Source organism: Gallinula chloropus (genome assembly GCF_964237585.1).
Source record: "Gallinula chloropus genome assembly, chromosome: 16".
In the NCBI taxonomy this organism is placed as follows: domain Eukaryota; kingdom Metazoa; phylum Chordata; class Aves; order Gruiformes; family Rallidae; genus Gallinula; species Gallinula chloropus.
The window spans coordinates 9104518-9131774 of NC_140101.1; the positions used below are offsets into that span (position 1 = coordinate 9104518).

Sequence of the window (27257 nt, forward strand, 5' to 3'; positions counted from 1 at the left end):
CCGGGACCGGGTCGGTACCGGGGGAGGGCGAGGGCACTGCCTGCCGGGACCGGATCGGTACCGGAGGAAGGCGGGGGTGCTGCCCGCCAGGACCTGGACCGTATTGGTACCGGGGAAGGGCGGAGGGCACTACCCGCCGGGACCGGATCGGTGCCGGGGGAAGGCGAAGGCGTTGCCCGCCGGGCCCGGGAGCGGGTCGGAGTTCGGGAAGGGCGGGGGCGTTTTCCGCCGGCGGGGCGGGCCCTGCGGGGAACTGGAAAGCGAAACTTTGGTGTGCGGAGCGCAGTGCCGAGCGCGATGGTGCCTGTGTCCGAGTGCAGGAGCGGTGCAGCCCCCAGAGCTGAGCGGTGCCCTCGCCCCGGAGAGCTGCGACGCCCCGCGGAGGAGTCACCGGGCCGAGCGATGGAGGGTGCCGGCCAGGAGCCTTGTTCCCGCCAGCCCCGGGCCGGAGGGAGAGGTGAGGGTCGCCTGGTGGAGGTGGGGCAGAAGGCTGGGGATGCCGGGGGCTGGGGTAGAGGGGATCCAGCCCATCCCAGCCTGTGTATAGTGAAATTCCCTCTCCAGCCTAATTTCCAGCATTTCTTTATTTGCCCCTGGCGCCTGGTTGGGGCCCTGAGGTGATGATTCACTGCAGCAGGGTCTTTGCAACGTGTTCTGCTGGGTGCTTCCTGAAGTATTCTGTTGAGCGCATGACTAAAGGGCTGTGGTTCTATGCTTCCTGCTACTCCGAGGGGCTGGATTTTATCCAGACGGTCGGCGTTTTAACTAAGCTATAGACAGTCAAAGTCAGCTGCTGCTGCCTTTGTCATTATTTCAGTGACAGCTGATTCCTGAGGAAATCCTGTCCTGTGCTGGGAACTTTGTCTCCGGCCTTTTTTAAAACTCTGCTTTCAGTTCTCTGGAAGGCAGTTTTGTTTTGTGGCTTCACGGTTTAACGGCTGAAGCGAGCTTGAGGTGTGGCACACTTTAGCGGTTAGCAGAAGGGGTACAAAGGAAATGCCTATATGAGTCAGGGTGATAACTGTAACTGTGGTTTTCTGGCAAAAATATCCTGTCAGCTCAAAATGCTCATGTCTTTGAGTTGGGAGGTGGGTTAATGTAGCTGATTTATAATTAAGTGTGGGTTTGTTTTATTTTTTGCTTTTTTTTTTTTTTTTTTGAGGGCATGCAGATCACTGGGATATTGGCTTCATACAAAGAGGCAGAAACAGAACAAATAATATGTGGGACCAGACAGCTCAATCAGGGAGAAGTCCCCAGGCCAGTAATTATACTCTTCAACCTGGGCAAAGACAGGAGAGATTTGGTGGCTCGACTTGGAGGGTTTCTCAGTCAAGCAAGAATAAACCAAGAAACCAAGGTGGACAGACCAACAGCGAAGCCACAGGACATTGGAATGAACAGGAGAATCAGGGAAGAATGAGGCATCAAGGTGGACAAGCGCATGAGAGAGCCAGAGGACCCTGGAGTGAGCAAGAACAGGAGAGTAGAGGAAGGAGGTTTCAAAGTGGACAAGTTCATGAGAAGGCCAGAGGACCCTGGAATGAACATGAAAATGGAGGTAGAGGAAGGAGGCATCAAGGTGGACAAGCCCAGGAAGGAGGTAGAGGGCTGAGGAATGGGCAAGAAAATGAAGGTAGGGGACGGAGGATGCAGCCTCGGGAGAGTCCTCATTTCTATCGGAACCCTGCTCCAGGTGGTACCTACCTCAGTGAGCATCCTCAGCAAGTCAGAAGGATTGGTTATAAATTCCTTGAAAATCTCCTCCAGAAAGACTCTTCAGAAGTTGTCATCACCCTTGCTTCTAGTTCAGGTTTGAAGGAACTTCTTTCCCAAACGACCATGAACCGCAATTTTCTTCAGCTTGTTTGCCAGGTGCTTCAAAAAGCATGCAGTTCCCAGATGGATAGGCAGAGTGTCCAACAGGTTCTTGGAGCGGTGAAGGAGTCCAACTTTCTCAAGATCTGTCTGCCGCAGTATGTGTCTGCCATGACAATGGAAGCAGTCCCTGCTGTACGTCATCAGTACCCTGTACATATTAGCAACATTATTTCACTTATTCAGGACCTGATCAGTGTTTTCCCAGCCAGCTCAGTGCAGGGAGTCTCAGTTGTCTTGACTCTCTTGACAACATCCATAAATACCCTGAGAGCTTCTGGTGTGGACATCACAGAAGAAACAGAGAAGAATCTAAATAAAGTCCAGATGCTTGTGCAGCATCTGCAGGAGAAGAAACGCGAGGGCACACTGAAGGCAGATAGCTGTATTCTTAAGCAGCTTCGGACTGATGGTCAGAGGGAAAGCTATCGCACAATGAGTGTTTACCCAACACGTAATGAGGTACGCCATGACGAGAAACCCTTTCTTCGTCCCAATATTATTTCTGGAAGATATGAGAGCACCAGCATTTATCTTGACACCCATTTCCGGCTTTTAAGAGAAGACTTTGTAAGGCCTTTAAGGGAAGGTATCTTGCAGCTTCTGGAAAGCTTTGAGGGCAACAGATTGAGAAAGAAAAAATTTGATGATATCAGGATCTACTTTGACACGCGGATTATTACCCCTCTCTGTTCCCCAACTGGTATTGTTTACAAGGTCCAGTTTGACATAAAACCATTAAGGTCTGTACGATGGCAGAATTCTAAACGGTTGCTCTATGGATCCCTGATCTGCATGTCCAAAGACCACTTTGAAACCTGCCTTTTTGCCACTGTTTCTAATCGTGATAACGCAGATCTTGCCCAGGGGATTGTGCAGCTGTGTTTTAATGCACAGAGCCAGGCACTGCTAGCAGAGGTTCAGCCCTCAGACTCCTTCCTCATGGTAGAGACAACTGCCTACTTTGAGGCTTATCAGCATGTGCTAGAAGGGTTACAGGAAATTCAGGAAGAAGATATCCCATTTCAAAAATACATCGTGGAATGTGACACACAGGTGAAGAAGCCAACATACGTGACAATGGACACTGTCTACAACTTTGCACCCTTGATGAATGATCCCCTGTCAGACGAAGAGACAGACCCTGATGTTTCCAAAACCCATAGTGTCCGTGTTCTAGATACCAGGCAGTGGCCTTCAATGGAAGCCTTGAGATTAGATGAGTCTCAGATGCAGGCATTGACTCTTGCACTCACCAAGGAGCTGGCTATTATCCAAGGACCTCCTGGGACAGGTGAGAAACTTTGCTTTAATACTTTGTCATTTAAGGTGTTCTTGATTCTCATATTTAGGGAAATTAACTTCAAAGAAAGACAACTATAGTGTCTCCAAAGCTTTAGTCCCAAGCCTAATCGGTGTTTTAGTAGCCTGTTAGTTTGAGCTGTAGAGAAGATTAAAATATCCTCAAATATCCATATCTAATCTTACACATTGCCAGCCTACTTTTAAGTAGACACTAACTGCACTGCTGGGTCTGCTTGCATATTGGGGTCAAAACATTTTCAGCCATATTTGATTGCGTGGTACCTTTTGATGTTGGTCTTCGTAGCATGTGAGAACATTGGGAGTGTTCAGCCATGATCCTCTGTGTGAATAAAGCATTACAAGGTTAACTGTGATTGTTTTCAATGGTACCTGATCTCAACAAGCACCACTGCTCGTATTCTACTAGTATATGGATGTTTCATGTGCAGCCAAATGTCATGTACAAAGCCAGTATTAGAATAGGCAGTAGCAGAGGAAACCCTGGATCCAGGTCTAGTGTATTAACCAGAACATTTAAGCCTTGCTTAAATGTGGGCCAGAAAGAGGGTGTCATGCAGCTTTGTTTATGTCTTGTAAACTAGTTACCTCTGGGGTCAGCTGTCTTGGCACAGACCAGATTTGCAGCCTGGAAGGAAGTCTTGTATCTGGTTTTGGTGATTCCTGTGGATTGCCCTTTTCTGATTCTGAGCTTGTTTTGCAGGGAAGACTTACGTGGGTTTGAAGATTGTTCAGGCTCTCTTGACTAATAAGCACGTGTGGCAAAGCACAGCCCAGAAGCCTCCAATCCTCATAGTTTGCTACACTAACCATGCACTGGATCAGTTCTTAGAAGGTAAGAGTATCTGAGGTGTATGATGGAAGGTCAGGCAGAAATTACAGTGTAACTGTTACTCTGCCCATCTTCTGACATGATGACCTGCCCTTCCGGATTTTTCCAGTCCCTCTAGCCTCATTGATACATAGCAAAAAAACTTCACTCAGACCAATCAGGTGTAGTGCAGACCTACCCTTTGGTCTACTGCGGAAAACAGAGCTTGCCTCTTTAGTGCTAAGGTTTCTCTTTCATTCCCAGGAATATACACATTCCAAAAACATGGGATGGTGCGTGTCGGAGGCAGAAGCAACAGTGAGATCCTGAAGTGGTTCACCTTGAGAGAGCTGAGGAAGAAATGTGAATTTCGAAGCACCTTGCCACTGCATCTCCGCAGAGCCTATATGACTGTATGTGCAGATTTCAGTGGAGATCAGGGGACTGGGTTGCTTGTGCATTGGAGAAGCTAACTAAACTTCCTCCACATCTGTTCTTCCACCTTACCTTACACTGAAGTCAGCCTTGTAGTTCTTCTGTCCTTGTTCCTTTATCAGTTTCTTGTCCTGTTGTTTCTGAGCTGTGTTTCTCTGAGTATGATGATGCCTCCCTTCTCTTTGTTATGAGCTAGACAGCCAGTGAGATGAAACAAGCTGAGCAGGAGCTCCATGAAGGAGCAAAGCGCTTGGAGTGCACAACGTACGGAGTTCTGCATGAGCGCCACTTGGAATCATGCATTGCACCTCAGCACTGGGACAGTCTGATGAGTGGTCTGGTAAGAGAGGTCCTTTTCTTCTGAGTCAAGTAGTCCCAATGTCAGAGGTTCCCCAAGCATGGTTCTCTTTAACATTGTTTGTCTACTAGGAAAGCGAGGGAGTGAATAGCAAGCTGTGCCTGGTGACAGCAGTCTAGACTGGGAGGGGTAGGCAGGGGCTTTAAGTTTTGCTCCTTTAAACTGATAAATCATCTTTATCAGCATAAAAACATAAGTGCCTAGAGGAAAACCTCTTGAACTGAAGGGGAGGAGGGATGGTCTTTTTGAAGATCTGAGGCTGCTAAGGCTTCCTAGCTCTGGGGCATCTCGGGAGTCTCGTCCTAATTGCCTTCTGAAGTTCGACAGGCCTGGCTGATTTGACTTTCTTATATTAGGATGATGAGAAGTTTTACTACAGTGGTTCACGACACTCAGTGATTCTGGAGTGGCTGGGCCTTGGTGTAACTTCCTTCACCCAGAACGTTGCTGAGAACCCAGGTAAGAAAAAATAAGATGCCTCCCCTGCCCCCTCCCCCCACCATCCTCCCTGGGTGTGCTGGCTGAAGCAGTGTGTGTGTGCCAGAAAGGAGACACTGCTACTAAACAGGTGCTGAGAGATGTGTGATATTGTAAGGTAGCGGAAAGGAGATTAGCCTTAATTTCCATGTAGTGATCTTACTGCTGCACTGTGATTCTGCTGGTGTGGCTGTGGCTTACTGCATGTGACTGGTGACTCTTACAGGTGGTCAGCAGGAGGGAGAGGAGGAGGAAAGTGAATCAGAAGAGGAGCTTTTGGAAATCCCAGAGGAAGCTGACCTGATTCAAGCTGACAGAGTGCTTGAGGATGAAGAGGCAGCGAAGCCTCAGAGAAGGAAGGAGGAAGAGCACAGAGCTGTTCGTGAACTGGCCAGTGTGCTGTTGGCTATGAAGCTGCAGGACCAGGAAGAAGGAACAGCCCACCGGCAAGAGAATGCTGAGCAGTGGGAGGTAACTGCAGGCTTCTTATTGAAGAATAACATGGGGATGCTAATGCACAAGAATCTTTATACTGTACATGCTCATTGGGATGGGTTTCTTCTACAGGTAACTGCTGCCCAGAGGAAGAAAATGAAACAGAAGATGAAGGTTGAGCTCCGTAAGCTGAATGCAATGACAGAATCAGAGGCTGAGGCTGTCCAGGATGTGTGGCAACTTGATCTGAACTCCCGCTGGAGGCTTTACAGGTGACAATGCTATTTTGCAGGGTCTGTCAGGCACATGTTTTGAAGGACTGTTCAGTTTACAAACTCTTTCTGTCGAGCCACAGTGTTTCTCTCCGTATCTGTTCAGATCCTTATTTGAACATGCCTATTCTTACCTTCCCCTGTATTGCATTGGCAGTGCTGTCATCTCCATTGTGTGTTTGGGACTGTGTACAGAGGGGAAACATCTTGCCCAAAAGACACAGTAGAGTTTGAACTGAATCTGCTCAGAACTTCAGATCACTGTGCTGTTCCCCTTGCTGTGTGTGATAATGGCATTTTCTCCTCAGGCTTTGGCTGCAGGCCTATCAGGGGTTTATTAAACAGAGGATTCTGCAGCATGAACGGCAGTATCAGGCTGCAGCAGGAAGGCTGATGGAACTGAAGCAGCAGGAAGATCTCTACATTCTCCAGGAGGCCCAAGTGGTGGGGATGACAACTACAGGTGCACAGGAGTTGGGAAGCAAACCAGTACAGCACTGTATTCAGTAATGGCTAGAGGACCTTGCTGCCAAAAGATCAGTACCATATGCTGCTTGACAGCCTGGGTCAGGCTCTGCTTTAGTCTGCAGGCTTCCTGACCTTTGCAAATGCAGCTATTGAGCGAATTGTCAACTCCATGAGCAGTTTCTCTGTGCTCTCACACTCGCTCCAGCTTGAGCAGCATTCTTCTAATAGAAATGCTCTACTTCTTGTGTCTGAGTAAAGCACGGCTAATAGCTGCACTGCTATCCCACATCACCTGCTGGCTAAACATCATTGTAATACAACCCTTGGGAGAGACAATTTTAGTTTTATTTCTGTGTTGATCAATGTATTGAGTATGTATCTTATGTCTGAAGAGAGTGTCAGGAAAGGGACAAGGCTGGCATGGGACTGATCCCCACCTGCCTTCCCTAATAACTCTTCATTTAGAAGTCACCCTTGGTATGGGGCTGGTTTAAAGTTCAAAAAACTGCCTTGAAATGGGGAGTCTTGGGAAGCACCCCAGTCTTTCCTGGGGCACAGCTTACACCTCTCCCTGAAAACTCTTGCCATGCTGCCTGCATGTAATTACGTTCTGCTAAGGTTTATCTTCTCTCCTTGCTCAGGTGCTGCCAAATACCGTCAGATCTTGCAAAAATTAGAGCCACGTATTATCATTGTAGAAGAGGCAGCAGAGGTGCTTGAGGCTCACACCATTACTACTCTGAGTAAAGCCTGTCAGCATCTCATCCTTATTGGAGATCACCAGCAGGTAACATTCCTGACTAAAGCCTCTAACTGTTGTGCAAATGAACTGGAACCTTATAACCACAGGCCATATTCAAAGGGTTGCCAGGGCTTACTGCTCCTACCTTCTGCAGATACTACAGGTCCTGTCTCTGGTAAGTTTGAAGTAGAGCTCCTGTGGAACTTGTCTTTTAGTTTAACCAATGTGATTTTACCTGTGCTTGTATCTGCTTCAGTTCTGAGTGCATTTAACTTTGATATTTAGCACATCTGCAAGAATCCAGTCCTGGCCTGTCTATGGGGGACCAGACACAGAGAAAGAGACGAGGGAAAAATCTTACTAGTGCCTAGGAAAAATGCTAAAACCTGGACCTCCTCTCCCTTCTCTTTCAGCTGCGGCCTAGCGCAAATGTATTTGACCTGGCCAAGAACTTCAATCTGGAAGTGTCTCTCTTTGAACGGCTGGTGAAAGTCAACTTCCCCTTTGTCCGTCTGAAATACCAAGTGAGGAAGAGCTATAAGCCCTCTCCATTTCGTTTGCATTTAGCTTAAGCTTGTAGTAGACTTTCTTTTCTTTTAGGCTGGTAAGAGTTGAAATAGAGAATGTGTTGTTTCATTCCCAAGAAGAATGCTAAGAGCTGTCAAACTGCCACAAACAGTGTTGTGGTGTATTTCCAATAATTCCTTGATGTTGTCCACAGCACTGTGGTTCCCATGGGCTTTAGTGCTATGAACATAGCTTATTGTGACACCTGAAACTTCCAGAACTCTGGAGGCTGACAGCCCAAGTCTCCTCAGGCTGCCTCCTGCTAAATTGCTATAATCCTTTATCTTGGTACCTGGCGACATCAATTCTGCCTCCAGCAAGTCCTGTATTAAGACTACCTAGAAAAGCTCATGTAGTGGTTAGGGCAAGGTGCTGGTTTTTGTTCTCTACAGCAGCATTCTTAGATTTGCACTGAAACCAGTGTTCTTACTACAACCATCTCTCTGAATGACTCTCTTGAAGATACCCTGCTACTGCTCCCACCGTAATCACTGGTGGTGGAAGCGATGGGGAGGGTGGGGATTGGGAGATGCTTCCTCCTTGACTCCTGCTAGAAAGACATCCTTGTCTTGTATTCAGCCACAGTCTGTGCAGTGGAACAACAGAATACTGACAGGGAAATGTGGCGCTCCTTCCTCAAGACTGACACAGCTGCTTTGTGTTTCAGCACCGCATGCGTCCTGAAATTGCCCGGCTTCTCAGTCCTCATATATACCAGGATCTGGAGAACCATCCCTCTGTCCTGAAGTATGAAAACATAAAAGTGAGTTTTCAGCAATCCATGCAACTGCTTTTGACCCCTGTTACTGGCTAAAAAAGAGTTTCTGTAATACACAGTGTCCAAGGATTTGGTATCTCAAGTGTTACCAGCACTTAATCTTTTTTCTACGACCTGAAAAGGTACAGTAGAAACAACTCTGAAAAAATAGGGAGCAAAGTCATCCACTGGAACTAATTACATATTAGGATACTGAAATCTTATCAATAAGGTGTAATGAGATTAATAAGCTTAACTTCCTATCTAATGAATGCACTATCAAATCGCAGAGAAAATTGCCTAAGTGTGTGGTAACTGTAGTCTTCTCCTTCGAGTCCTCCTGTCAAGGGATGATCATGGACGTGGAAACAGGCTGCAGTGAAAGAAGCTAAAGTTCTGTTTCTGATATTCCTTTCTTGTGTTACAGGGGGTCTTATCTAACCTTTTCTTTGTGGAACATGACTTTCCTGAGCAAGAGATCCAGGAGGGCAGAAGCCACCAGAACACACACGAGGCTCAGTTTGTAGTGGAACTCTGCAAGTATTTCTTGTATCAGGATTATCTACCTTCTCAGATCACCATTCTCACTACTTACACTGGACAGCTTTTCTGTCTGCGCAAGCTCATGCCAGCCAAGACCTTTGCAGGTGTGAAGGTTCACGTAGTAGATAAGTACCAGGGAGAAGAGAATGATATTATTCTGCTGTCACTCGTGCGAAGCAACAAAGAGGAGAGAGCTGGGTTCTTGCAGATCTCTAATCGGATATGTGTAGCATTATCCAGAGCTAAGAAAGGGCTGTATTGCATTGGAAATATGAGAATGCTTGGCAATGTTCCTCTCTGGAGCAAGATCATTCACACCCTTCGGGAAAATGGTCACATTGGCCGCTCATTGATGCTTTGCTGTCAAAACCACCCCGACACCAAGACACTGGTATCTACAGCAGCAGACTTCAGCAAAGTCCCAGAAGGAGGGTGTAGTCGTCCATGTGAATTTAGGTTGAGTTGTAGCCATGTCTGCACTAGGGTATGCCACCCCTACGACACAGAGCACAAGGAATACCAGTGCCTGAAGCCTTGTCAAAAGGTCCTTTGTGCAGATGGGCACCGCTGTGAACGGTCGTGTTACGAGCCCTGCGGACCATGCATGGTGCTGGTACAGAAAACGATCTCTAAGTGTGGCCACCTGCAGATGGTGCCGTGCTCTACTCCAGAGAGGGAGTTTCTCTGCCGAGAGCCTTGTCAGAAAATGTTGCCCTGTGGGCATACATGCGACAGCCTCTGTGGGCAGGAATGCACTAAGAAGTGTCCTAAGGTGGTCACAGCCACGCTGAAATGTGGCCACAGCCAGCAAGTTAAATGCTGGCTCACTGAGGAGACCTGTGAGGAGCCGGTGGAGTGCAATACTAAGTGTTCTGCCACACTGGAGTGCGGTCATGTATGCTCAGGTTCCTGTTCTACCTGCTTTCAAGGAAGATTTCATAAGCCATGTAGCAGCCCGTGCAAGCGCTTCTTGGTCTGCTCCCACAAGTGTCGGCAGCCTTGTACTGCAGAGTGCCCTCCTTGTCAGATGGCATGTCAGAACCACTGCATCCACAGTAAGTGTAAAAAGAAATGTGGAGAGCCCTGTTTTCCCTGCGCTGAGCCATGCGAGTGGCGGTGCCAGCACTACCAGTGTACCAATCTTTGCTCAGAACCATGCAACAGGCCTCGCTGCAATGTACCATGCACTAAGCTACTGGACTGTGGTCATCCTTGTGTTGGATTGTGTGGAGAGCCCTGCCCAAATAAGTGCCTTGTTTGTGACCATGAGGAGCTCACCCAGATCTTTTTTGGCTTTGAGGAAGACCCAGGCGCTCGATTTATACAGCTCGAAGACTGTGGTCATGTCTTTGAGTCCCAAGGCCTTGACCATTATATGGATGAAGATGACGATGTCATCAAGCTGAAGGTATGCCCTACGTGTCAGACCCCGATCAGAAAGAATCTGAGATACGGCACCATTGTGAAAAGGTGGCTGGATGAGATAGAAAAGGTGAAAAAGAAAATCCAGGGCCCAGCACAGGAAATTATGTCTACTGCAAGCAGGCTCAGTGCCACACTGGCAACCAGTGTTGTTCTGAAGAAGAATCTACACGTTAAGTACCTCATGCTACGTGAAAAACTACTAGATCCTTCTCCCTCTACCAAGAGTATTGGATTAATTGAGAACCAGCTTAACTTCTATAAACGTGTGGCAGACCTAATCCAGTCCATGAGCAAAATTGATGTGAATGAGAAGAAATGGGTGAGGAAGCGCCTGGATGAGGTCCAGCAGTGGCTGGATCAACCGCGCATCAGTTTTACAGGCCAGGAGCTCTCTGACCTGCAGGCTGAGCTCCAGAGGCTGACCTATTTGTTGAACCTTCTGGTCAGGTGCAGGTTTGGCACCGCCATGCTCTCCCCGGCGCTCAAAGCAGTGCTCGCCAGCGTACGCCAGACCCTGCAAAGCACCGGGAAATTCACCAAGGAGGACGAGGCTGCCGTGAAGCCTGACCTGGAGCAGCTCTACGCTTTCCTGCCCAGCTCGGGGCTGGGGATCTCGGAGGCCGAGCGGGTGCAGGTGGTCAGTGCCATCGGCTGTCCCCGCGGTCACTGGTTCAAGTGCCAAAACGGGCACATCTACGTGATTGGGGAGTGTGGGGGGGCGATGGAGAGGAGCAAGTGCCCCGAGTGCGATGCGGTGATCGGGGGCACGCAACACACCCTGGACAGCAGCAACAGCCTCGCCCCCGAGATGGACGGGGCCACCCACGCTGCCTGGTCCGACGTGGCCAACAACTTGCTCAACTTCGAGGACCTCCGCCGGCTTCTGTAGCGGGCCGCTCGCCCCTCTATTGTCCCCGCCCACGCCGCCGGCTCTCCCCGTAGCTAATAAAGGTGTCCGTGGGCATTGCGTGTCTCCTCTGTCGGAGCGGGGCGGGGTACGGCAGCGGAAGGGGCTACCGGAACAGGCGGGGCCGCGCCGTTGCTGCCGTGACCCGGAACAGGATACAGCGCGCAGCCGGTCGCTGGGCGGTCCTGACGTCGCGGAGTCCGGCGGCAGCGGGTCCCGCAGCCATGGAGGCGCGGGAGCCGCTGCGGGACCTGCGCGGCGCGCTGCGCGCTGTGCTGGCGCGGGTCCGAGGTGGGGACAGGGACCGGGGCCGGGCGGGGGCCGGGCCGGGCCGAGTCTCCGCTGGCTGAGGTCTCTCTCTGCCTTTACAGAGGGTGAGCCGGGCGAGGGCCGCGAGCCGTTCGAGCTGCCGCGCTTCTGGGACGCGCTAGGTACGGCGGGGGGAGCGCTGGGCCGGGGCGAGCGGAGCGGCCGGTGGTGGGTCGGGACAGGGCGAGGAGGAGCAGCGGGTGCTGGGCTGGAGCAGGACGGGACGGGGAGAGCGGTCGGCGCCGGGTCGGGACAGGACCGGACGGCGGGCTGGGGCAGGGCTGCTTCGGGCTGGGACAGGACGGGGCGGCCGAGGGGGGCCGCTTCGGGCTGTGGCGGCGACGGGATCTGCTGCGCGGGGTTCAATTTCGGGGCGAGGTCCCCGTGGGGCCCGGGCCGGGGCGGATGTGCTCGCCCTCTGCTCCAGGGCGCTGGCAGAGCCGCGGCCGGGGCCGAGCAGTTGTCACAACCGGAGCTTTAAAGCCTTCGGTCTCTCAGCGCGTCCTGGTGAAGGTGTCATGTACCAGGCCACAAAGTGGGGCTGTGGGTAGCGCTGCTGGCTACGTGGGAGAAGCCACCACACCCAGGAAAGCCGTGGGCATGGGGTATGTGCAGCAGGGGGACACAGATACGCTGCGGGATTTCCCCCCTCCTGCAGTGGGACTCTGTTTATGGATTTGAATTGCTTGGAAAGAAGGAGCCGTAATCGAGTGGTAGGGTGGAGCGGTATCGGAGTGTCGCTCATCCAGCTGCCCTGTGCTTTTGCCTTTTACCCGAGTTCCTTCCTGTTCTTGTGCACCCATTGAATCCCTTCTAGATCAGACATTCAAAGTAACGTCACAGGAAGCTACAAAGCTGAGTCTGGCGTTCTCCAGGCCTCCACTGACTTCAGCAGAGGTGAGCGACTCCCCCCAGACTGTGAAGTGGCAGTGTGTGTGACAAGCTTGGGGTGACTTGCATTGCCTGGTGGCCACAAAGTCACATAGTTCAGTGCAGATAAGGGATGCCAGTGTGGGTTATGCATTGGCAAGTGTGTTAGTCCAATTCTAGAATTGCTCAGGGAACTAATTTGTGTAAGTTAGGGAGACATAAGATAGAAATATTCTTAGATTCATCAGTTCTTACAGCTGTTGCTGATAGGGATGGGATATTGGCCAACACCGCTCTTAGGTCTGACAAAGAATAAGTGGGTTTGCTGTTAAGTGAGTGAAGTTTCATGCCTGTGTTTGGAGGAGGAAAAAAAAAGACAGACCTCCAGTTCAGAGGTCTTTTCTGATGCATGACCACCACAGCAGGGCATGTTCTGTCACAAAATCATGAGGTGGCTTGTGATGTACGCAGCTTGCTTAGTGCACCTTCTTCTTGTGCTGTATTTGTTTCTCAAGCAAGACAACCATTACTGTGCTTCCCTTTACTCACGATTGCGCATGAGACTTTGTAAACGCAGTGCAGCCATGTGCTGCTCATGGTAAATCCTTTTGCCTGTCCGTTTTCAGGAGTGCCGGAAGCTGAGTGAAGATGTCCAGAATGCCATTCTTGCAGTTGCCACCGTGTACTACTGGCTCCCCAAGGGCCAAGGTGAGCTAGTAACAGCAGGGCAGGCACCGCTGTAGAGAGTGAGGGATCTTTCACCTCTGTATCAAGGCACCTGGTATTTCAGAGCCTAGTTTGAGATCTGGCATCTGTAGGTCAGTGAGTTGTTGTGAGCAGGTAGTCCTATTATCAGCTGGTCAGTAGAGTTGCAATGTGTTTGAGTGAACCACTTGTTTGTCTACTCATGGACATTTCCACTGGTGAAAGTATGACAATGTAGGAAACTGTATAGTTGATTGAGCATTCATATTTATAAAGTATTGAGATCATTGTCCAAAGTACTTTTGGAACTGGGAAACACATTTATTCTTTAAAATACCTGTAAGGTCATTTACTCAATGTATCAACACAGAGAGAGAGCTGTTGGTGTGTTCATCTTCAGTTGTCGCTTTCTGTTGGTGTTGACTTTGTGGCAACTTTCTTGCTCTTTCTGCCTCTTAACCAGGTACTACTCTTCGGAAGATGGTACGAGATGCTACCACTGAAGTAGTGGAAGGAATGATCCAACTTACAGAAACGATTCTCAGTGCTCCATTGGAGAGGTAGTAATTTGCCAGAAAAAAAGGAAGAAACAGCTACAAGTGTACTTGTTAGGAAGCAGCAAGTGCAGGCTGCTTTCTGGGGAGAGGGGAGCAGAAGCAGAGCATTGCTGTGGGGCAGAGGGGGCAGTGGCCCTGTTCTCTAGTATCTGAGTGAGCAGGGCAGTGCTGGTGAGGGTAGCGAGGTTCAGTTGAGAGTCCAGATCATCAGACAAACCCATAGCGATGAGGTTGAGCTGGGAAGTCAGGTCAGCAAGTCAAGGTCAGGTCCAGAGAGAGTGACCAGCATCAGGCACTGTCTGGTGATGGCCCAGCACATCATTGCAGTGAGCCATTGACAGGGCCCAGTGAAAGAACCTTGGGGTAAAGGAATCTCCTAAGGTAAGGAAGGGCTGGCTCTCACTTCTGGCTTTCTCCACAATACCTCTTATCAGCAAAGGAATTGATTTTATACTTTGCAACCTTAACTCCTGAGAGGGTAGAATAGAGCTGTTTGGTGACATCTTCCCAGCAGAGCTTCTACTAGTGTGCATCATCTTTGGTGCAGACAATAAGAACAATCTAGCAGAGGGGTGTCTTTGAGTCTAACTTTGAGGGGCTTTGTTTTGTTTCAGTTTGACTCAGGAGCAGCTTATTTCAACTGGTGGTGTGTGGGAAGCATGTGAGCAAGTGTCCAACCTGCCACGAGGTGAGTGGAGTATATGGAGAACAGCAGAACTAGGACGTGCAGTCTAGGAATATCAGTATCCCTTGCAGGGGAGATTCAAGCTAGTACAGTGAAGGCTCACTCATTCTGCAAAACTTGTCAGTCTTTGAAATGTCTGAGCTTGGAAGCCACGACAGATTCTTTGCATGGCAGAAGTGCAGCTCAGAGCTCTGCAAAAAACCAAGGGTCCTTTAATGTCAAGATCTTACGATCACAAACCTAGATGAACGTTGTTGCAAGCTGATTTGAATCAGTGCAGTGCCAGTTTTCATCCTTTTGCTTTTGCAGATAACCAGGCAGCAGTTGCATCAGCTCTGGCTGCATGTCTAGGTGTGGTCAAGGATGCTCTGGAGGAGATGGAACATGTAAGGAAGCCCCTAAGCCTTTGATGACCACGCAGTGATGGATTGCAGTGATGGTCCAATGAGGGAATAGAGGGGTTGGTTTATATACCAGCATTGATTTATAATTGTTCTGAGTTAGATTATGTATAATGCCTGGATCCTAAGGAGTTCTTAAATTCGAGCCTGGTTTACTTTATGTAAAGGTTTCCATAAAACCATGTCCTGAATGTCTGTGTGGGCAGTGGTGGGGTGGTGTAGGTTGATGTTTGCTATGTTGGAGTAGTGGATTAGGGTTTTTTTAATCCAGTTCTGCTAGAATTAACAGAATGTGGGCAGCTGAGATGCTGGTTGGAGGGAGATTCCTCTGTAAATCATTTGTATTATTTCTAGATTCTATTCTCCCTTTCATGTTGGGTGTTGCTGGGATTGCTGTTGGGCTCTGGGTGTTCAGTGAATCTGTGTTCTCAGGCTCTGGCAGAAGGGCAAGACCCTTACAGTGACATCATGGAGGATGAGGAGCTGGGCTTTCGGGGCAACAGAGATACATATTGGTCAGAAGCTGACCGGAAGCTACTTAGCTCCTGCATGGGATTAATGAAGGCTTCTAAAGCTTGCCTGAAGAAGGTCTTGGGTGCAGTGAAGGCTTATGGCAAAGCTGATGCTCCAGAGCAGATCGCTCAGCTGGATGATCTTGCAGACATTGCTAATGAGATCAGTCCAAGGTAAGCAGGTCTCTCCCCATGCTGCTTTTTGCTCTAGGGCAGTCCCCATCTTTCTTGAGGTCTAGAGAATGGAATAGGTGAACCTTCATGGTGTTGAAGCTGTGAACAGGTGGTGGAAGCCGGTGTGGTGGGAAGACGCTTATGGCATATCTGTTGATAGTTGTGCAAGTTAGGAGAGGAACATATGTTGCAGCTTGGGGTGGAGCTGTGGCTGTGTGTCACTCAGAGTGGCACACGGATGACAGAGAAGGCTGTGGGAAGCATCCCACGGGTATGACTGATGTCTCCTTGTCATGTGCAGCCCTTCCTGACTTACATTCAGGGTGGGTGTAGCTTTGACTGGGATCCACACGTTGTGCTATCAGGACCTGTCTTCCATTGCTCCCCTCTCTTCTAGCGTTGATGAGCTGGCGCTGAGCATGTACCCACCTGTGAACCAGCTGGCTGTGCGACTCAACGTGAGTACCTACGGCCTGCGTGTGGGTCGGCTCGCTTGGCTGTAGGGATGGGGAAGAAATCAAACGGGAGGGATTATGTGACTGTCGGGGAGAAGTGGGTGTTGGTGACTCTCAATAACAACGTCTTAGGGCTGAAGAGTCCCCTTTGGTTCTCACACAATTAGCTTCCTTCGGGTGGGAGCGCATTCCTCATCTCTGCTGCTTCTGGGAAGAGCGTGGCTGCTTGGGGTTTGGCTCTGAGCTATAATCCATAGAGACACCCAGTCACAGTACCTCAGGAAAGAGAGCTCAAAGGCTGCTGATACACTGCCTGCCTGCTTTCTTCCTTGGGTAATGCAGACTTGCTCAAGTAAAGTTATGTAAATTAAACATACAAATAAAAATTCTCATGGTGAGTGCAGTTAAGCACTGGAGAAGCTGCTCAGGGAAGCAGTGGAATCTTCATCTTCAGCAATACTCAAAACATGACTGGGCAAGGCTCTGAACAGCCTGATTGAACTTGCTTTGAGCAGGAGGTTGTGCTGGATCACTCCCAGGAGTCCCTTGCATCATAAATTAAGTATGTATCTTCTCAGATGTGGATTTTTTTTATTCTTAATTCTGGTTTCATGCCTCTAGACCATAGCTTGATTTTATGGGGTAAAAAAGAAAGCATTGTTTCATATTAAATTGCATTCCAGTCAGTCACTTGTAACTTCACACCTTAATATCAGTTACCAATTTCTATCATGCTTTTTAAAGAAAAAAAAACCCAAACATTTTAATGTGCTTTAAAAACCATCCTGTCTTTACTTTCAGCTGTCCCAGCCAGCAGAAGGTTGGGAGACACTCCCAGCATGGCAGTGATAGATAACTGCTTTCTGCATCAGGATCTGTGGCAGTTTTACTCCTCCTTGGCTGTGTTGGGCACACCTGCACCACCCTTTCTTTTCCAGCACTGCTGAGCCCCCTTTTTTCCATATTTGGCTCACTTTGTTTCCCTTTTCCTTTCTAGGCTGCTAAGTTGGCCTCGGTATTGAAGAAAGTCTTGGAGATTACAAAGTGAGTATGGGTTAGTTGGGTAGGTGTGTGTTCCCTGCTGTAGCTGTCCTGTTTCAGTGCTGTGGTAATTCACCCTGTCACAGTACCCACATGCTGTCTGCATGTATAGGTATGGGACACCCAGGAGGCTTCCCTAATGAATTTCCTCCACTTCTGCAGGACAAGCCATGTGTGTCCACCATCAGAGGAAGGCTGGGTGCAGTTCCTAACTGGTGCAGTAGATCACAACATGAACAAAATCAAGACCTTCACGCAGGGTGAACTATAGCCCGTCTGTGTGTGGTGCTGCCACGGGCTCTGGCGAATGCTTTTCCACTGAACCTCACTGTTCTCTGCCTGCCAGGAGAATGATGAACTATGTTTTTAGGAGAGAACGTTACTGCCACTTGGCAAAACTTTCCCAGGAAGTTGCTTTTTGCCGTTGCAGAAGATGCCATTGGGTTCCTGGGATGGCTCAGTGCTGCTCTGTGCTGCGAATGTGCCCCATTCTTCAGATGTTCCAGCTGCTGTGGGGTTCAAGGGACAATAAAATATTGCTAGATTTGCATGAGTGGCTTTATCTCTTTTCAGGTGGCAGAGGACATGTACAGAAGGAAAGGGTCTTGCTGCTTTTGCAAGCAGCCTGATGAAGCACTGGAAAATATGCAGCACTGCTGCTATTTCCCATCTGAGCTTTGAGAGGAGTAAACTATCTTCATCTTTACTGCTTCCTCAGAAGTGAGTAGGAGATGCTATTTACAGCTCTACCAACGTCAAAAGATCTGCAAGGACTTTGAAGTTCTAGGATATTCTTTTTTTTTTGCCATGGGTGGGGAAAATGACTCAGCACTGGAGGGGTTCAGCACATTCTCATAGTGAGAAAACACAGCACCTGCTTGAGCTTTAGCCCATCTTGGTGACAGTAAGATTCAGCTTCTAAAACTGGAGAGCAGGCACAGTGGCAGATCAGAGAGAGCTGAGCGTGGATGAATAAGCAAAGTCAGGCAGGGTTTTAAATAGAACTTTAATTACTGTTAGCATCTCTCCTTGCCAAAGATGAGGGCACAGATCATGACCACCCTTCCATGAACAGGACAGCAGGACCTGTTCTGAGCTGGGCATCAGGCAGCTGCTACATCGGTAGTTTTGTAGCTCTTCAGGTCCTGGAGTTGAAGGCAGGTAAGATGTGCAGTGAGTCTCCTGGGCCCTGTCTGGGTGGGGGTGAGTGGGATTTGCAGCTTTTCAGTGCTCTTTGGTTGCACAGAGTCCAACCTGGAAGGAGAAAGGATTATATGGAAGCTCACCTCTGTATTTCCAGTTCCTGGGGCCCAGGAGACTTCACTAGATTGGAGTGTGGTGCCAGAAAAATGAAAGGGAAGAACAGAAGGCAGCAAGCAGTTATCTGAACTGCCACAATGGTCCTGTGATGTGACAGTAGTTGGGGAGGGAGATCCAACAGGAGGGTTGCACTCCCCACGGGGGTATCTAAGGTTACTTTGTCCTAATGCAGCTTCTTGAGAGAAATGTGGGGTTTTCCATGTGAAAGAAAGCATGCCTTTTTGGCTGTCTGTTGGCTAAGTCAAGTTTGCACTGTTCAGCAGAGAGGGGGAAGATGCTGTTAAAATTGTACCCAGGGACTGTCTTTACTGCTGACAGTGGGTGATGGGTGGAAGATGTGTCACAAGCAGTACAGTTTTACTGCACTTGTGGATGTTCAAGTGGGTAACTAAACCCCAGTTATTTCTCAACAGCAAATGTTTTCTGAATTTCCTCCCTCATTTCAGTGACCTGTAACCACTGTCTTGTTTAATGTGCATTTCTGACTACATTTTGTGGTACTTCTCTTGTTCCCCTTTTTGTTGGCAGAGGGCTTTCCTTCTGCTTTCTGGGCTTCAGGGATGAAGCTTTCACAAATGTCATACTGGCTTCAACTTGTGTATTACACACCTGGTGGAAGTGCTGTTACCTGGCTTTTCTCCTTTTCAGTGTGGAAACCATCTGTAATATCTGTAAATAAAGGTCAGAATGCCTAGGTCCTTCATTCTGTAGCAGTCCCTTCCTGCTGTGTTGTTGCCAACTTATTTTTAAGGTCAGCCTGTCCTGTGCCAAGTGTTTCTCTACCTTGTTCTGTGTCTCTTCTCCCATGTATCATTCCTGGGTCCATGGGTTTGCACTTACCTGTACTTCCGCTGCCTGTAAACGAGCCCTCGCCCCGTGACCACGATCACACACTTCTCCAGGGGTTCGGTGAGAGGGTTCAGGAGGCTGATCTTTGCTGTGCTTGGCTGATACTGGACCATGTTTTCTGGAAACTGTTGAAAGAAGGAAACAAGCTGAAACTGAGAGAAGGAAAGAGATTCTTCTGTGATCAAAGAGAAAAATGATTATTTTTTTTGGTGCCAGACATCTCAGAAGAGGTGAAGTCCAACTTGTTTTCTTCTCAGCTACAGTCTTCTGCTGCAGTTTCCTTCTGCAGCCTCTGATTTCCAGACTGGTGAGTGAGCAGGGAGTCACTGGGATTTCCTTATGCTCACACCCAGAGAAGCTAGAAGCAGGAGGACCATATTCAGCAGTGTGGCACAACTTGCCTTTCCCGAGCTGGTGTCTCAGTGCTTTGGCAACAGCCAGCAGCAGGAGGAGAGCCACTCAACCCAGCAGAAATTGTTTGCTGCTTAGGACTATGGAAAGGTGTTCTCACACAATACTGCAGGAACAGCATGACAGAGCCATCTAACCTCAATAGTGAGAGGGGGATCACAAATGCTGATCTCTTCCTGAGCGAAGTACACGTAGGAGTCCGTGTCCCTCAGCGTGGCGGTCAGCCGAAGCAGGTGGCTCTCTCCCAACTCCTTTCCGTACCGTGAGCAAGGGACAAAGACCTTCAGGGTGCTGGCTGGAATAGAGAGTGATGAAATACAGGTGACAATGCAGGTGATAAGTACAGTCTGGTCTTGTACCTGACATCTATGAGTGTTTAGTGCTCAACATAGTACAGAAAGCTGCAGCACTTGGATCCTTCAGTGATCCCAGCTGGATCTCCAGATTCAAAATCTCTGAGGTAGTGTTGCCAAAGTGGTTTATTTCAATTACCTGCAATTAACTATCCAGCCAACCAAATGCACTGTTCCTGAAGTGAGAGGACTAAATACACCACTCTAGTCATGCACCCGGTAGAGCCCTTACCTTCATTGCTTTGGAGGATAAAATCAAACTTCTCCTTCCAAAGCTGGGTCACAGGCACACCATTATACTGTAGAGACTGGGCCCCGAGTACCAGGTGAGTAGCCTTTTCTCCACCACTGTAGTTAAACACTTCAATGGAAAGTGGAACATCTTGTCCCAGTAGCTGAGAACTTTCTGACTGGAGCTGGATGAAGAGGTTAACTGGCTCTTCAAGGGCAGTAGGAATAGAGCTAAACTGTGTTTCACTGCTGGTGCTGGTTGTATGAAGTTTCTTTGTCTTTCTGTAGACTTTGTCAAGTACTTCTTTTTCCTGAAGAGAACCTGTCACAAAAAAGGGAGTGTGGAATTTAGTATTCTCTCCTGTTAGTGTCAAGCAGTAAATGCAGGATGGCATTGGGTTATCCTGGTTCTACTGTGGGTGACTCTAAGAGCATTGAGAAATACCCTGTTGTGCTTCTGGTTGGAGCAGTTGGAGAATTTCAGTGGTCAGAGCATTCATTGGATGTACCTGCAAGATTCTGCTTGGAAAGATTTGGCATAATTTTGGAAGCATTGTGGTGCTAATGTCTGCCAGAATGAGAGAGGCAGATGCCTCTCTACCCATAACTAGCTGTGGCATGGCACTGTGGTCTCTTCTGATGGACTACAGCCAAGGAGACACCATGGCATAGGCCAAGATGAGACGGTAGGGCTGGGTCAGGGAAGGACCACTCCCTAACAGAGTCTGAAGGGGAGGGATTTAGACAATATCTGGCAGCACAACAGGCCTTTTCAGAAAGCTGGGATCTGAAATAAGCTCTGTATGTGTTGCAGGGGTAATGGGAGGTGAAAGTGCAGAGTGTGCATGTAACAGAAATCAAGAAAGAAGGTTTTCCAACCAGGAAAATGCCTGGTAAAGAAAAGGCTGGCCTTCTGGAGAACTGGTTAATGTAAGCGGGATAAAACTTGGGCTGTGACCTGTGCTTTGATTCTGTAGACAGCAAAACAAGGTGTTCCTGTGCCATTCAGAAAGGGGAAGTAGTGCAGGATGGATGACCCCAATACTCCGGTAAGGCTCTGCTCTCCAGGCCTTTACTCATCGCTTGTAGCGCTGGCAGGGAATGTGCTCAGCCACTTGCCCACCCTGTACCTTCAGGATACTTGTAGCTCTGGGTGATATCCTCGCAGCGCTCGCTGCCCACGCCCTTGGTGCTGATGTTGTTGCCAGTGTACTTTGTGCTACCAAGAGCTGGCTTGAAGGTGTCATCTGCTTTCTGTATCCAGACCTGGCACTTGGCATTGATGGCAGCAAAGAAGTAGCAGACATCATAATCAATGTCTGTGTCCCCATCCTTGATGGCTTTAACAGGGGCTGGCCCGCAGAAGGATGGACCTGAAGAGGAAATGTGGTCTGGTTACAGTACTCAGATGTTTTACCACCTAGACCCTGGTTTAGACCTATACTGGGTGAGGAGAAGTGTCTGGTTTAGGAGGACATTAGGGAGCAGTGGTGACAGAGCTCATAGTGCTACACAAACCAGACATGGATGATGATTTAATGCTTAAAGTCAGCAGGATGAGTCACTGTCCTTTTGCATCCCTCCATTGGAAGCTGGGGAAGGGAGGAATATCAAACTGCTTTATTTGCTCCTTGCTCCACACCCCCTCCCTGTCTCCAAGCCCATCTCTGATACCTTACCTTCACTTTTTTCCTGGCAGGTGGCATCCAGTGCCTGCCACCCGCTGTACTCAGGTAGCAAGTCTGCTCGAGCCATCCAGCATTCGTTCCAAACATGGAAGGTCCTGCAAGAGACAACATCACATGCTTACACCAAGGGGCTGAGTCCTGAGGTACAGTAAATTTTAGCCTAACCACAGCCAATCAATGCTGCTTTGTAAGAGCTCAGTGCATGTGGAGGAGAGCAGAGACTATGTTTCTTGGCACAAGTGGGGTTTCTCCAGCTGGACTGGGCTTTGTGGGCACTCTCCAGTTTGGATTGCAGTGATTTTTCAAGGACATGTCACACAGACTGGATCTCAGCTGAGCTGTGTTCTACCCACTTCCTTGCATATCTCTTTCTTCCCCTCCTCCCCCATCACTTCTTGAGGTATTGTCTCAAATCCTTGCTTGGGCCCTGCTGTGTTTTCTTACCAGACACGGGCACTCTGGGCTTGTGTAAGCAGTGTCCCATCTTCGTCGTAGTACTCATCCACACTCAGGTTGGTGTCAGTGTTGTGAGCCCACGTGAAGCCTGTGACCACCCTGGTGGGAATTCCCAGGCACCTCAGAACTGTGTGGGAGGAAGAGCCGTGAATCAGTTGTGCCTCCTGCCCTAAGTGTGCCTCTGCTGACAGGTGGGGAGGCTTTTCTGGTGCTGGGCCTGTTCAGGATGGCACCAGGTCTGCTGTTGGGACTCTGCAAGAGGCATTGCCCCTCAGGAGATAAGCTATCAGAGGTACATTCAGTGAAGGGTGTGTACTCCTACTCTCTTATCTCAGAGTTAGCAATGCTGAATGTTGATGAGGAAACTCTGAGGATCTGCCTCTCAGCTAAAAAATAAAGGTTATAGTCCTGAGATCTGTGTTACTCCAGGAATTTAGGCATATGCTAGAGGTTCTGCAGGCCAGGTAAGGCTTTGCTCTATGCCAAAGTCTTTCAGTCACCACTTTACCTGTACACATGACTGCAGCAAACACCCAGCACTGCCCGTAGCGGACAGGCTTGCAGCGCGATGCAAACCACTGCCGGAGGATGGGGCTGCTTCCCAGCCACTTGGAAGGGGCTGTCCCCGTATAGCACTGCCCGGCCTCACATTCTGTCAGGATTCCTTGAAGCTCATTGCAGTTCATCTGCAAGGAAGGAGGAGGGAAAGGCAGATTAAGGAATTGCATCTCTCTGGCAGGTACACATCATCCTGTTTGATGAAGCTGCTCCCAAGGCAGATGAAACAAAAAGGGACTTTTTGTGCAAAGTGTGAAGGTCATGGCTGAGCAGAACATGTGCAAGGGTTTCCCCTGGGATTTAGTCAGTGTACTGTCACTGCTGAGAGACTCCTGGGACTGCAGGAGGTGTTTGGAAAAGCCCTGGGCATCCTTTGGTCAGTGGGTTGCCATAAAATGGGATGGGAAGATGCCAGCCTTCGCCCTGGGTTTCAGCCTTCTCTGCCAGGGTCAGGGCTGCCGTCTGCTCTCCTTACCATGGCAGCAACTGTGCGGCAGATGTAAACAGGGCTCTTGCGCCGGGTGTGATCCTTGTCTTGTTGATGGTGTTCAGCCACATCCAGCAGTATGAAGCAGATGTCAAGAATATCCTCCTCCAGCTGAAACAAGAACACATCTTTTCAGGAAACTCGGCCTGAGCATCTGTTCTCTAGAGCCCCTGCAAGGGCTTTTTGCTGTGCAGAATACTTCTCCCTTTCTGCTGGTAGTCTCATTTTATATAAGTCTTGTTTATGTGAGTGGGCTGCCAAGAAGAGCTCCAGGCAGAGACTTGGAGAGGGAGCACAACATACTGAAGGCAGACCTACAGCTCTATTGCAGCAAGGTAGGGAATGCATTAGCATGATACTGTGTCCCTTGATTGAGTGGAATCAATGCTTTCTGGAGTGCTCTCTAGGTTGGCACAGAGATACTTTTGTGATCTGGTAGCACTAAAGGGGGATAAAATCCCGTTCTAATCACTAGCTGTGTCAGATGGCCTTGGGCAAATTGGAAGATCTACTTGTCCTTGCTTTACCTGTAAAATAGAGACAGCGTTACCAAGCTCTGTTAGATGCTTTGATATTTGTTGATGAAAGGAAGACACACAAAGCCCAGATACAGATCATCACATTTCTTTGTAGAGGACTGACTGAGAAGGTAGCTAAAATTACATATACTGGGTTGTGTGACTTCATACACAGGTCCTTGCGCTCCTGCACAGTCTTAGACAAAGAGACTGACTCCAGGGGGTGAGTTATTTCATCAAAGCCACAGTATGGAAACAGGCAGCATCCTGTACACACAGGACATACGTGCCCTTTCTCTGCCGGTGGCTGTAAAAGAGCACACACATATCAGACCTCTTCCTTACCTGGCTGAAGTCCCAGGGTTGGGCTAGAACTGCATTTTCAGTTCCCCAGTAGATGACACCCTCTTGATTTAAAATGTACTCCTGCCGCTGTGCCTCATTACCCAGGAACACCTCGTCATCTAGGTCAGAGGGAAAAAGCATCAGGAAGAAAGCACTCCTGGGCTCAGGTGCACTTACATCTCTCTTGCATAGGAAGGAAGAATTTTATTTTCATCTCTGTTTCCTTGTTCAAAAAGCTTCTCTAGACCCAGGCTATTGCACAGGCTACCTCTTCTACTCTCCTGGCTGTTGACTTCTCTAATCCTACGAAAGATACAGTGGTCTTCATCAGACCAATTATAGCCTCAACTCAACTTGAAATCTTTATTATCAGAAACAATTTATCATTTTTCTTTAGCAGGAGGACATAGCTCTGACAGTGGAATACTCCAGAAAAGGGGCAGAAGTGCTGAGGTAGGCAGCTTTCAGCTTTTATCAGCCCCTACCTCCTTCCTAAGGCATTGTGAGGAGTGGGACAGGAGTGGCAGAGACCACCCAGTGAGTCAGCCTCCACCCCACAGAGGCAGAGTGCCAGAGCTCAAAAGCTCTGTGAAGTGACTGATCCCAGCCTGCCACACTGTGTCTGAACACGTACCTTGGCACCAGGGATTAAAGAGAAGGGTGAAGTTGCCCAGGTGACGGTGACATTTGGAGGCATGTAAAAACAGAGCGTACTGGCCGATGGGAGCATTGGCAGGCGCCTTCACAGTGATGGTCCAGAAGCATGGGTCCTGTTCTTCCAGTGCTGCACTCCACTGCCTCTGGTCCCCCAGGCTGGAGATGGGAAATTCAATCTGGGTTCCATCTGGTTTGGAAGGATTTTGTCCTGCAGCCAAAGAGATCCAATTGTATTTATTCCAGACCTGCATTCTCACCCCATTCAGGTCACAGGGACCGTGTCTGTATCTGGATCTCTTCTTGTGAGAGTCTTAACCCTTTAGCAGGTTAATGCCTAGTGACTCTTCCTGAGGTTAGTGCTGCATGCAGGGCTCCCTGTTTGAAAGCGGATGTGAGTTCATAGATCAGTAGAAACCAGGAACAGCCAGAGTGCTGCAGCCGTGCTGCTCCTGGGATTCGGCGTCTGTGAAAGTCACAGCCAAGTGCTTAGGCCATGGAAGAGCAGGCTGGGGCTGAGTGCTGCTGCCCTTCTCAGGGATCTTGCTGTTAGACCCTGTGGCAGACGTCCATAGCAGACCAGCTAAGTTTGAACATTCCTAAACCAAAAACCACGAGAGAGGAGAGAGCCTGTGAGTGCTCTCAGATCAGAGTCATGAACCTGCACTGGTTGGTGCTGCAGTGTCTCTTCTGGGAAGAGATTTGGTGTGACCCTGTGGTCCCGGCAGCAGAAGACTCAATTCTGCCTTTGATAAGCAGTTCACCAGCCTCACTTCTAAATGTGGCACCTCAGTCCAGCTCTGGAGATGGATTTTGCCACCTGCTCTGTTCTTCAGGTGGGTGGAGGACCAGAGCCCGGATAGGTATGGTAATGATGTTACCTGTCTGTGCGATGAGGACAGTCCGCTTCAGCTGCTTCAGGTAGCTGTGCACTGGAGCTGAGAAGCTCACGGTGATAGTGAATGGCTGCCCCCGCCTCACCACAAGCCTTTCAGTGCTGATTTCTTGTGTGTGGTGGTTGTTGTTGTTCATTGTGATCCTGAGATTGCATTTTTTGAAGCTCAGACCTGTAGTGTGAGAAGATACAGAGCAAGTTTGGGGCAATGAGCTGCCCGCAGTCTGGCCCTGGGCCACATCCTGTGGCACAGAAACAACCCGTTTCTCCACTCAGCACCCCATGCCTTTGAGACCCCCCCTGCCTTGTTCAAGTGGCTAAAACAGTCATCTCTCTGCTTCAGTTTTATATTCTGTCTTACCCCTGCACCCCCTGCCCCCATCCTCTGTGTTAAGGACAACTCTTGACTTTGCTTCCAAACTTTCACTCATCTGCCTCAGCTGCCTCCTACTGCTCCTGTCAAACTCTGCTTAGGCATTGATACTGGGGTAGGTTTAGGTTAGATGCTAGAAAGAAATGCTTTACTATGAGGGTGGTGAGGCCCTGGAACTGGTTGCCCAAAGAGGTGGTGGAAGCCCCATCCCTGGCAGTGTTCAAGGCCAGGTTGGATGGGGCTTTGGGCAACTTGTCTAGTAAAGGGTGTCCCTGCCCATGACGGGGGGTTGGAACTAGATGATCTTTGAGGTTCCTTCCAACCTAAAGCATTCTATGATTCTACTTGCTGTCGCTTTCTGTGCAGTCCTCCCTGTGATTGGACTCCCTTGGCCTTCAGAGTGCTTTCATGGCTCCTGCCCTGTAAGAAGCTGACCTCTTCTACAAGCCTCATGGACACTGTCTGGGAGCAGGGACAACTGTTTTTTCTAACAGACTACTAGCAAATGCAAAAGTGGTTGTTGCTTACCTTGGCCCATGTCTAGTTTCCTGTACAGTGAAAGTCTTCAGCTCCTGCTTGCTCTGGTGGGCGATGGCACCTTCCTTCAGCTTTCTTTAACAATTATCCCCTTGAAAGTTGTTTGCCTCACTTCTTTATGCAGGGTGGGACGTATATTGCCACGTCTCCTTCAGCTTATCTTGCTGTCCTGCTGTGCAGAAGTTGAGGACTCTCTTTATCTCTCAGGCCACACTAAAGAGCAGAAAGGGGTGGCTTTTCCTACTTACACATAAGGTTAAATTTGACAGTGGCACATGAAGCCTTTAAAGGCAGCCAGTGACAATTTCTCCAGAGCTGTGCACTGGGGACCCCAGCGTTGGAAATTAAAATCTTAACTTGGCTCTAAACAATGCTCAGAATGCACTTCAAATGTGAGTGTTGAAGGGCTGCTCTCCAGCACTGACCCAAAACTATGCTCATCCTAAACCCTTCAAGAGGTAAAACCCCCTCCCCC

The 27257-nt window shown here is 49.1% G+C and overlaps 3 protein-coding genes across 3 annotated transcripts; 2 read left to right on the forward strand and 1 right to left on the reverse strand.

The window, feature by feature from the left end:
* The first annotated feature begins 387 nt into the window (after positions 1-387).
* On the forward strand, positions 388-11448 carry ZNFX1 (zinc finger NFX1-type containing 1). The gene is made up of 13 exons (XM_084271345.1): positions 388-457; positions 1163-3172; positions 3905-4036; positions 4277-4425; positions 4644-4787; positions 5162-5264; positions 5509-5753; positions 5850-5989; positions 6298-6452; positions 7099-7244; positions 7613-7723; positions 8434-8529; positions 8951-11448. The coding sequence occupies exons 1-13, from the start codon at positions 403-405 to the stop codon at positions 11378-11380; spliced, it is 5916 nt and encodes a 1971-aa protein (XP_084127471.1). The 5' UTR covers positions 388-402; the 3' UTR covers positions 11381-11448.
* Positions 11449-11579: 131 nt separating this feature from the next.
* CCNDBP1 (cyclin D1 binding protein 1) lies at positions 11580-17409 on the forward strand. Its single transcript, XM_084271570.1, has 11 exons — positions 11580-11689; positions 11770-11829; positions 12525-12604; positions 13204-13285; positions 13746-13842; positions 14454-14527; positions 14834-14910; positions 15358-15611; positions 16009-16069; positions 17064-17110; positions 17270-17409. Exons 1-11 carry the CDS (start codon positions 11623-11625, stop codon positions 17376-17378), a joined length of 1008 nt encoding a protein of 335 aa, XP_084127696.1. The 5' UTR covers positions 11580-11622; the 3' UTR covers positions 17379-17409.
* A 798-nt stretch (positions 17410-18207) lies between these two features.
* Positions 18208-26783, reverse strand: EPB42 (erythrocyte membrane protein band 4.2; the record flags this gene model as incomplete). Its single annotated transcript, XM_084271510.1, has 13 exons — positions 18208-18361; positions 19268-19401; positions 19825-19982; positions 20273-20593; positions 21402-21644; positions 21951-22054; positions 22404-22542; positions 22924-23101; positions 23449-23571; positions 24324-24442; positions 24958-25188; positions 25859-26044; positions 26774-26783. The coding sequence occupies 13 exons, from the start codon at positions 26781-26783 to the stop codon at positions 18211-18213; spliced, it is 2097 nt and encodes a 698-aa protein (XP_084127636.1). The 3' UTR covers positions 18208-18210.
* Positions 26784-27257: the final 474 nt, after the last annotated feature.

Coding starts and splice junctions, on each gene's coding strand:
- ZNFX1 (XM_084271345.1), top strand. CDS start 403: ATGGAGGGTGCCGGCCAGGAGCCTTGTTCCCGCCAGCCCCGGGCCGGA. Junction 458..1,162: donor GCCCCGGGCCGGAGGGAGAG/GTGAGGGTCGCC, acceptor TTTTTTTTTGAG/GGCATGCAGATCACTGGGAT. Junction 3,173..3,904: donor CCAAGGACCTCCTGGGACAG/GTGAGAAACTTT, acceptor CTTGTTTTGCAG/GGAAGACTTACGTGGGTTTG.
- CCNDBP1 (XM_084271570.1), top strand. CDS start 11,623: ATGGAGGCGCGGGAGCCGCTGCGGGACCTGCGCGGCGCGCTGCGCGCT. Junction 12,605..13,203: donor CTCCACTGACTTCAGCAGAG/GTGAGCGACTCC, acceptor GTCCGTTTTCAG/GAGTGCCGGAAGCTGAGTGA. Junction 13,286..13,745: donor CTGGCTCCCCAAGGGCCAAG/GTGAGCTAGTAA, acceptor CCTCTTAACCAG/GTACTACTCTTCGGAAGATG.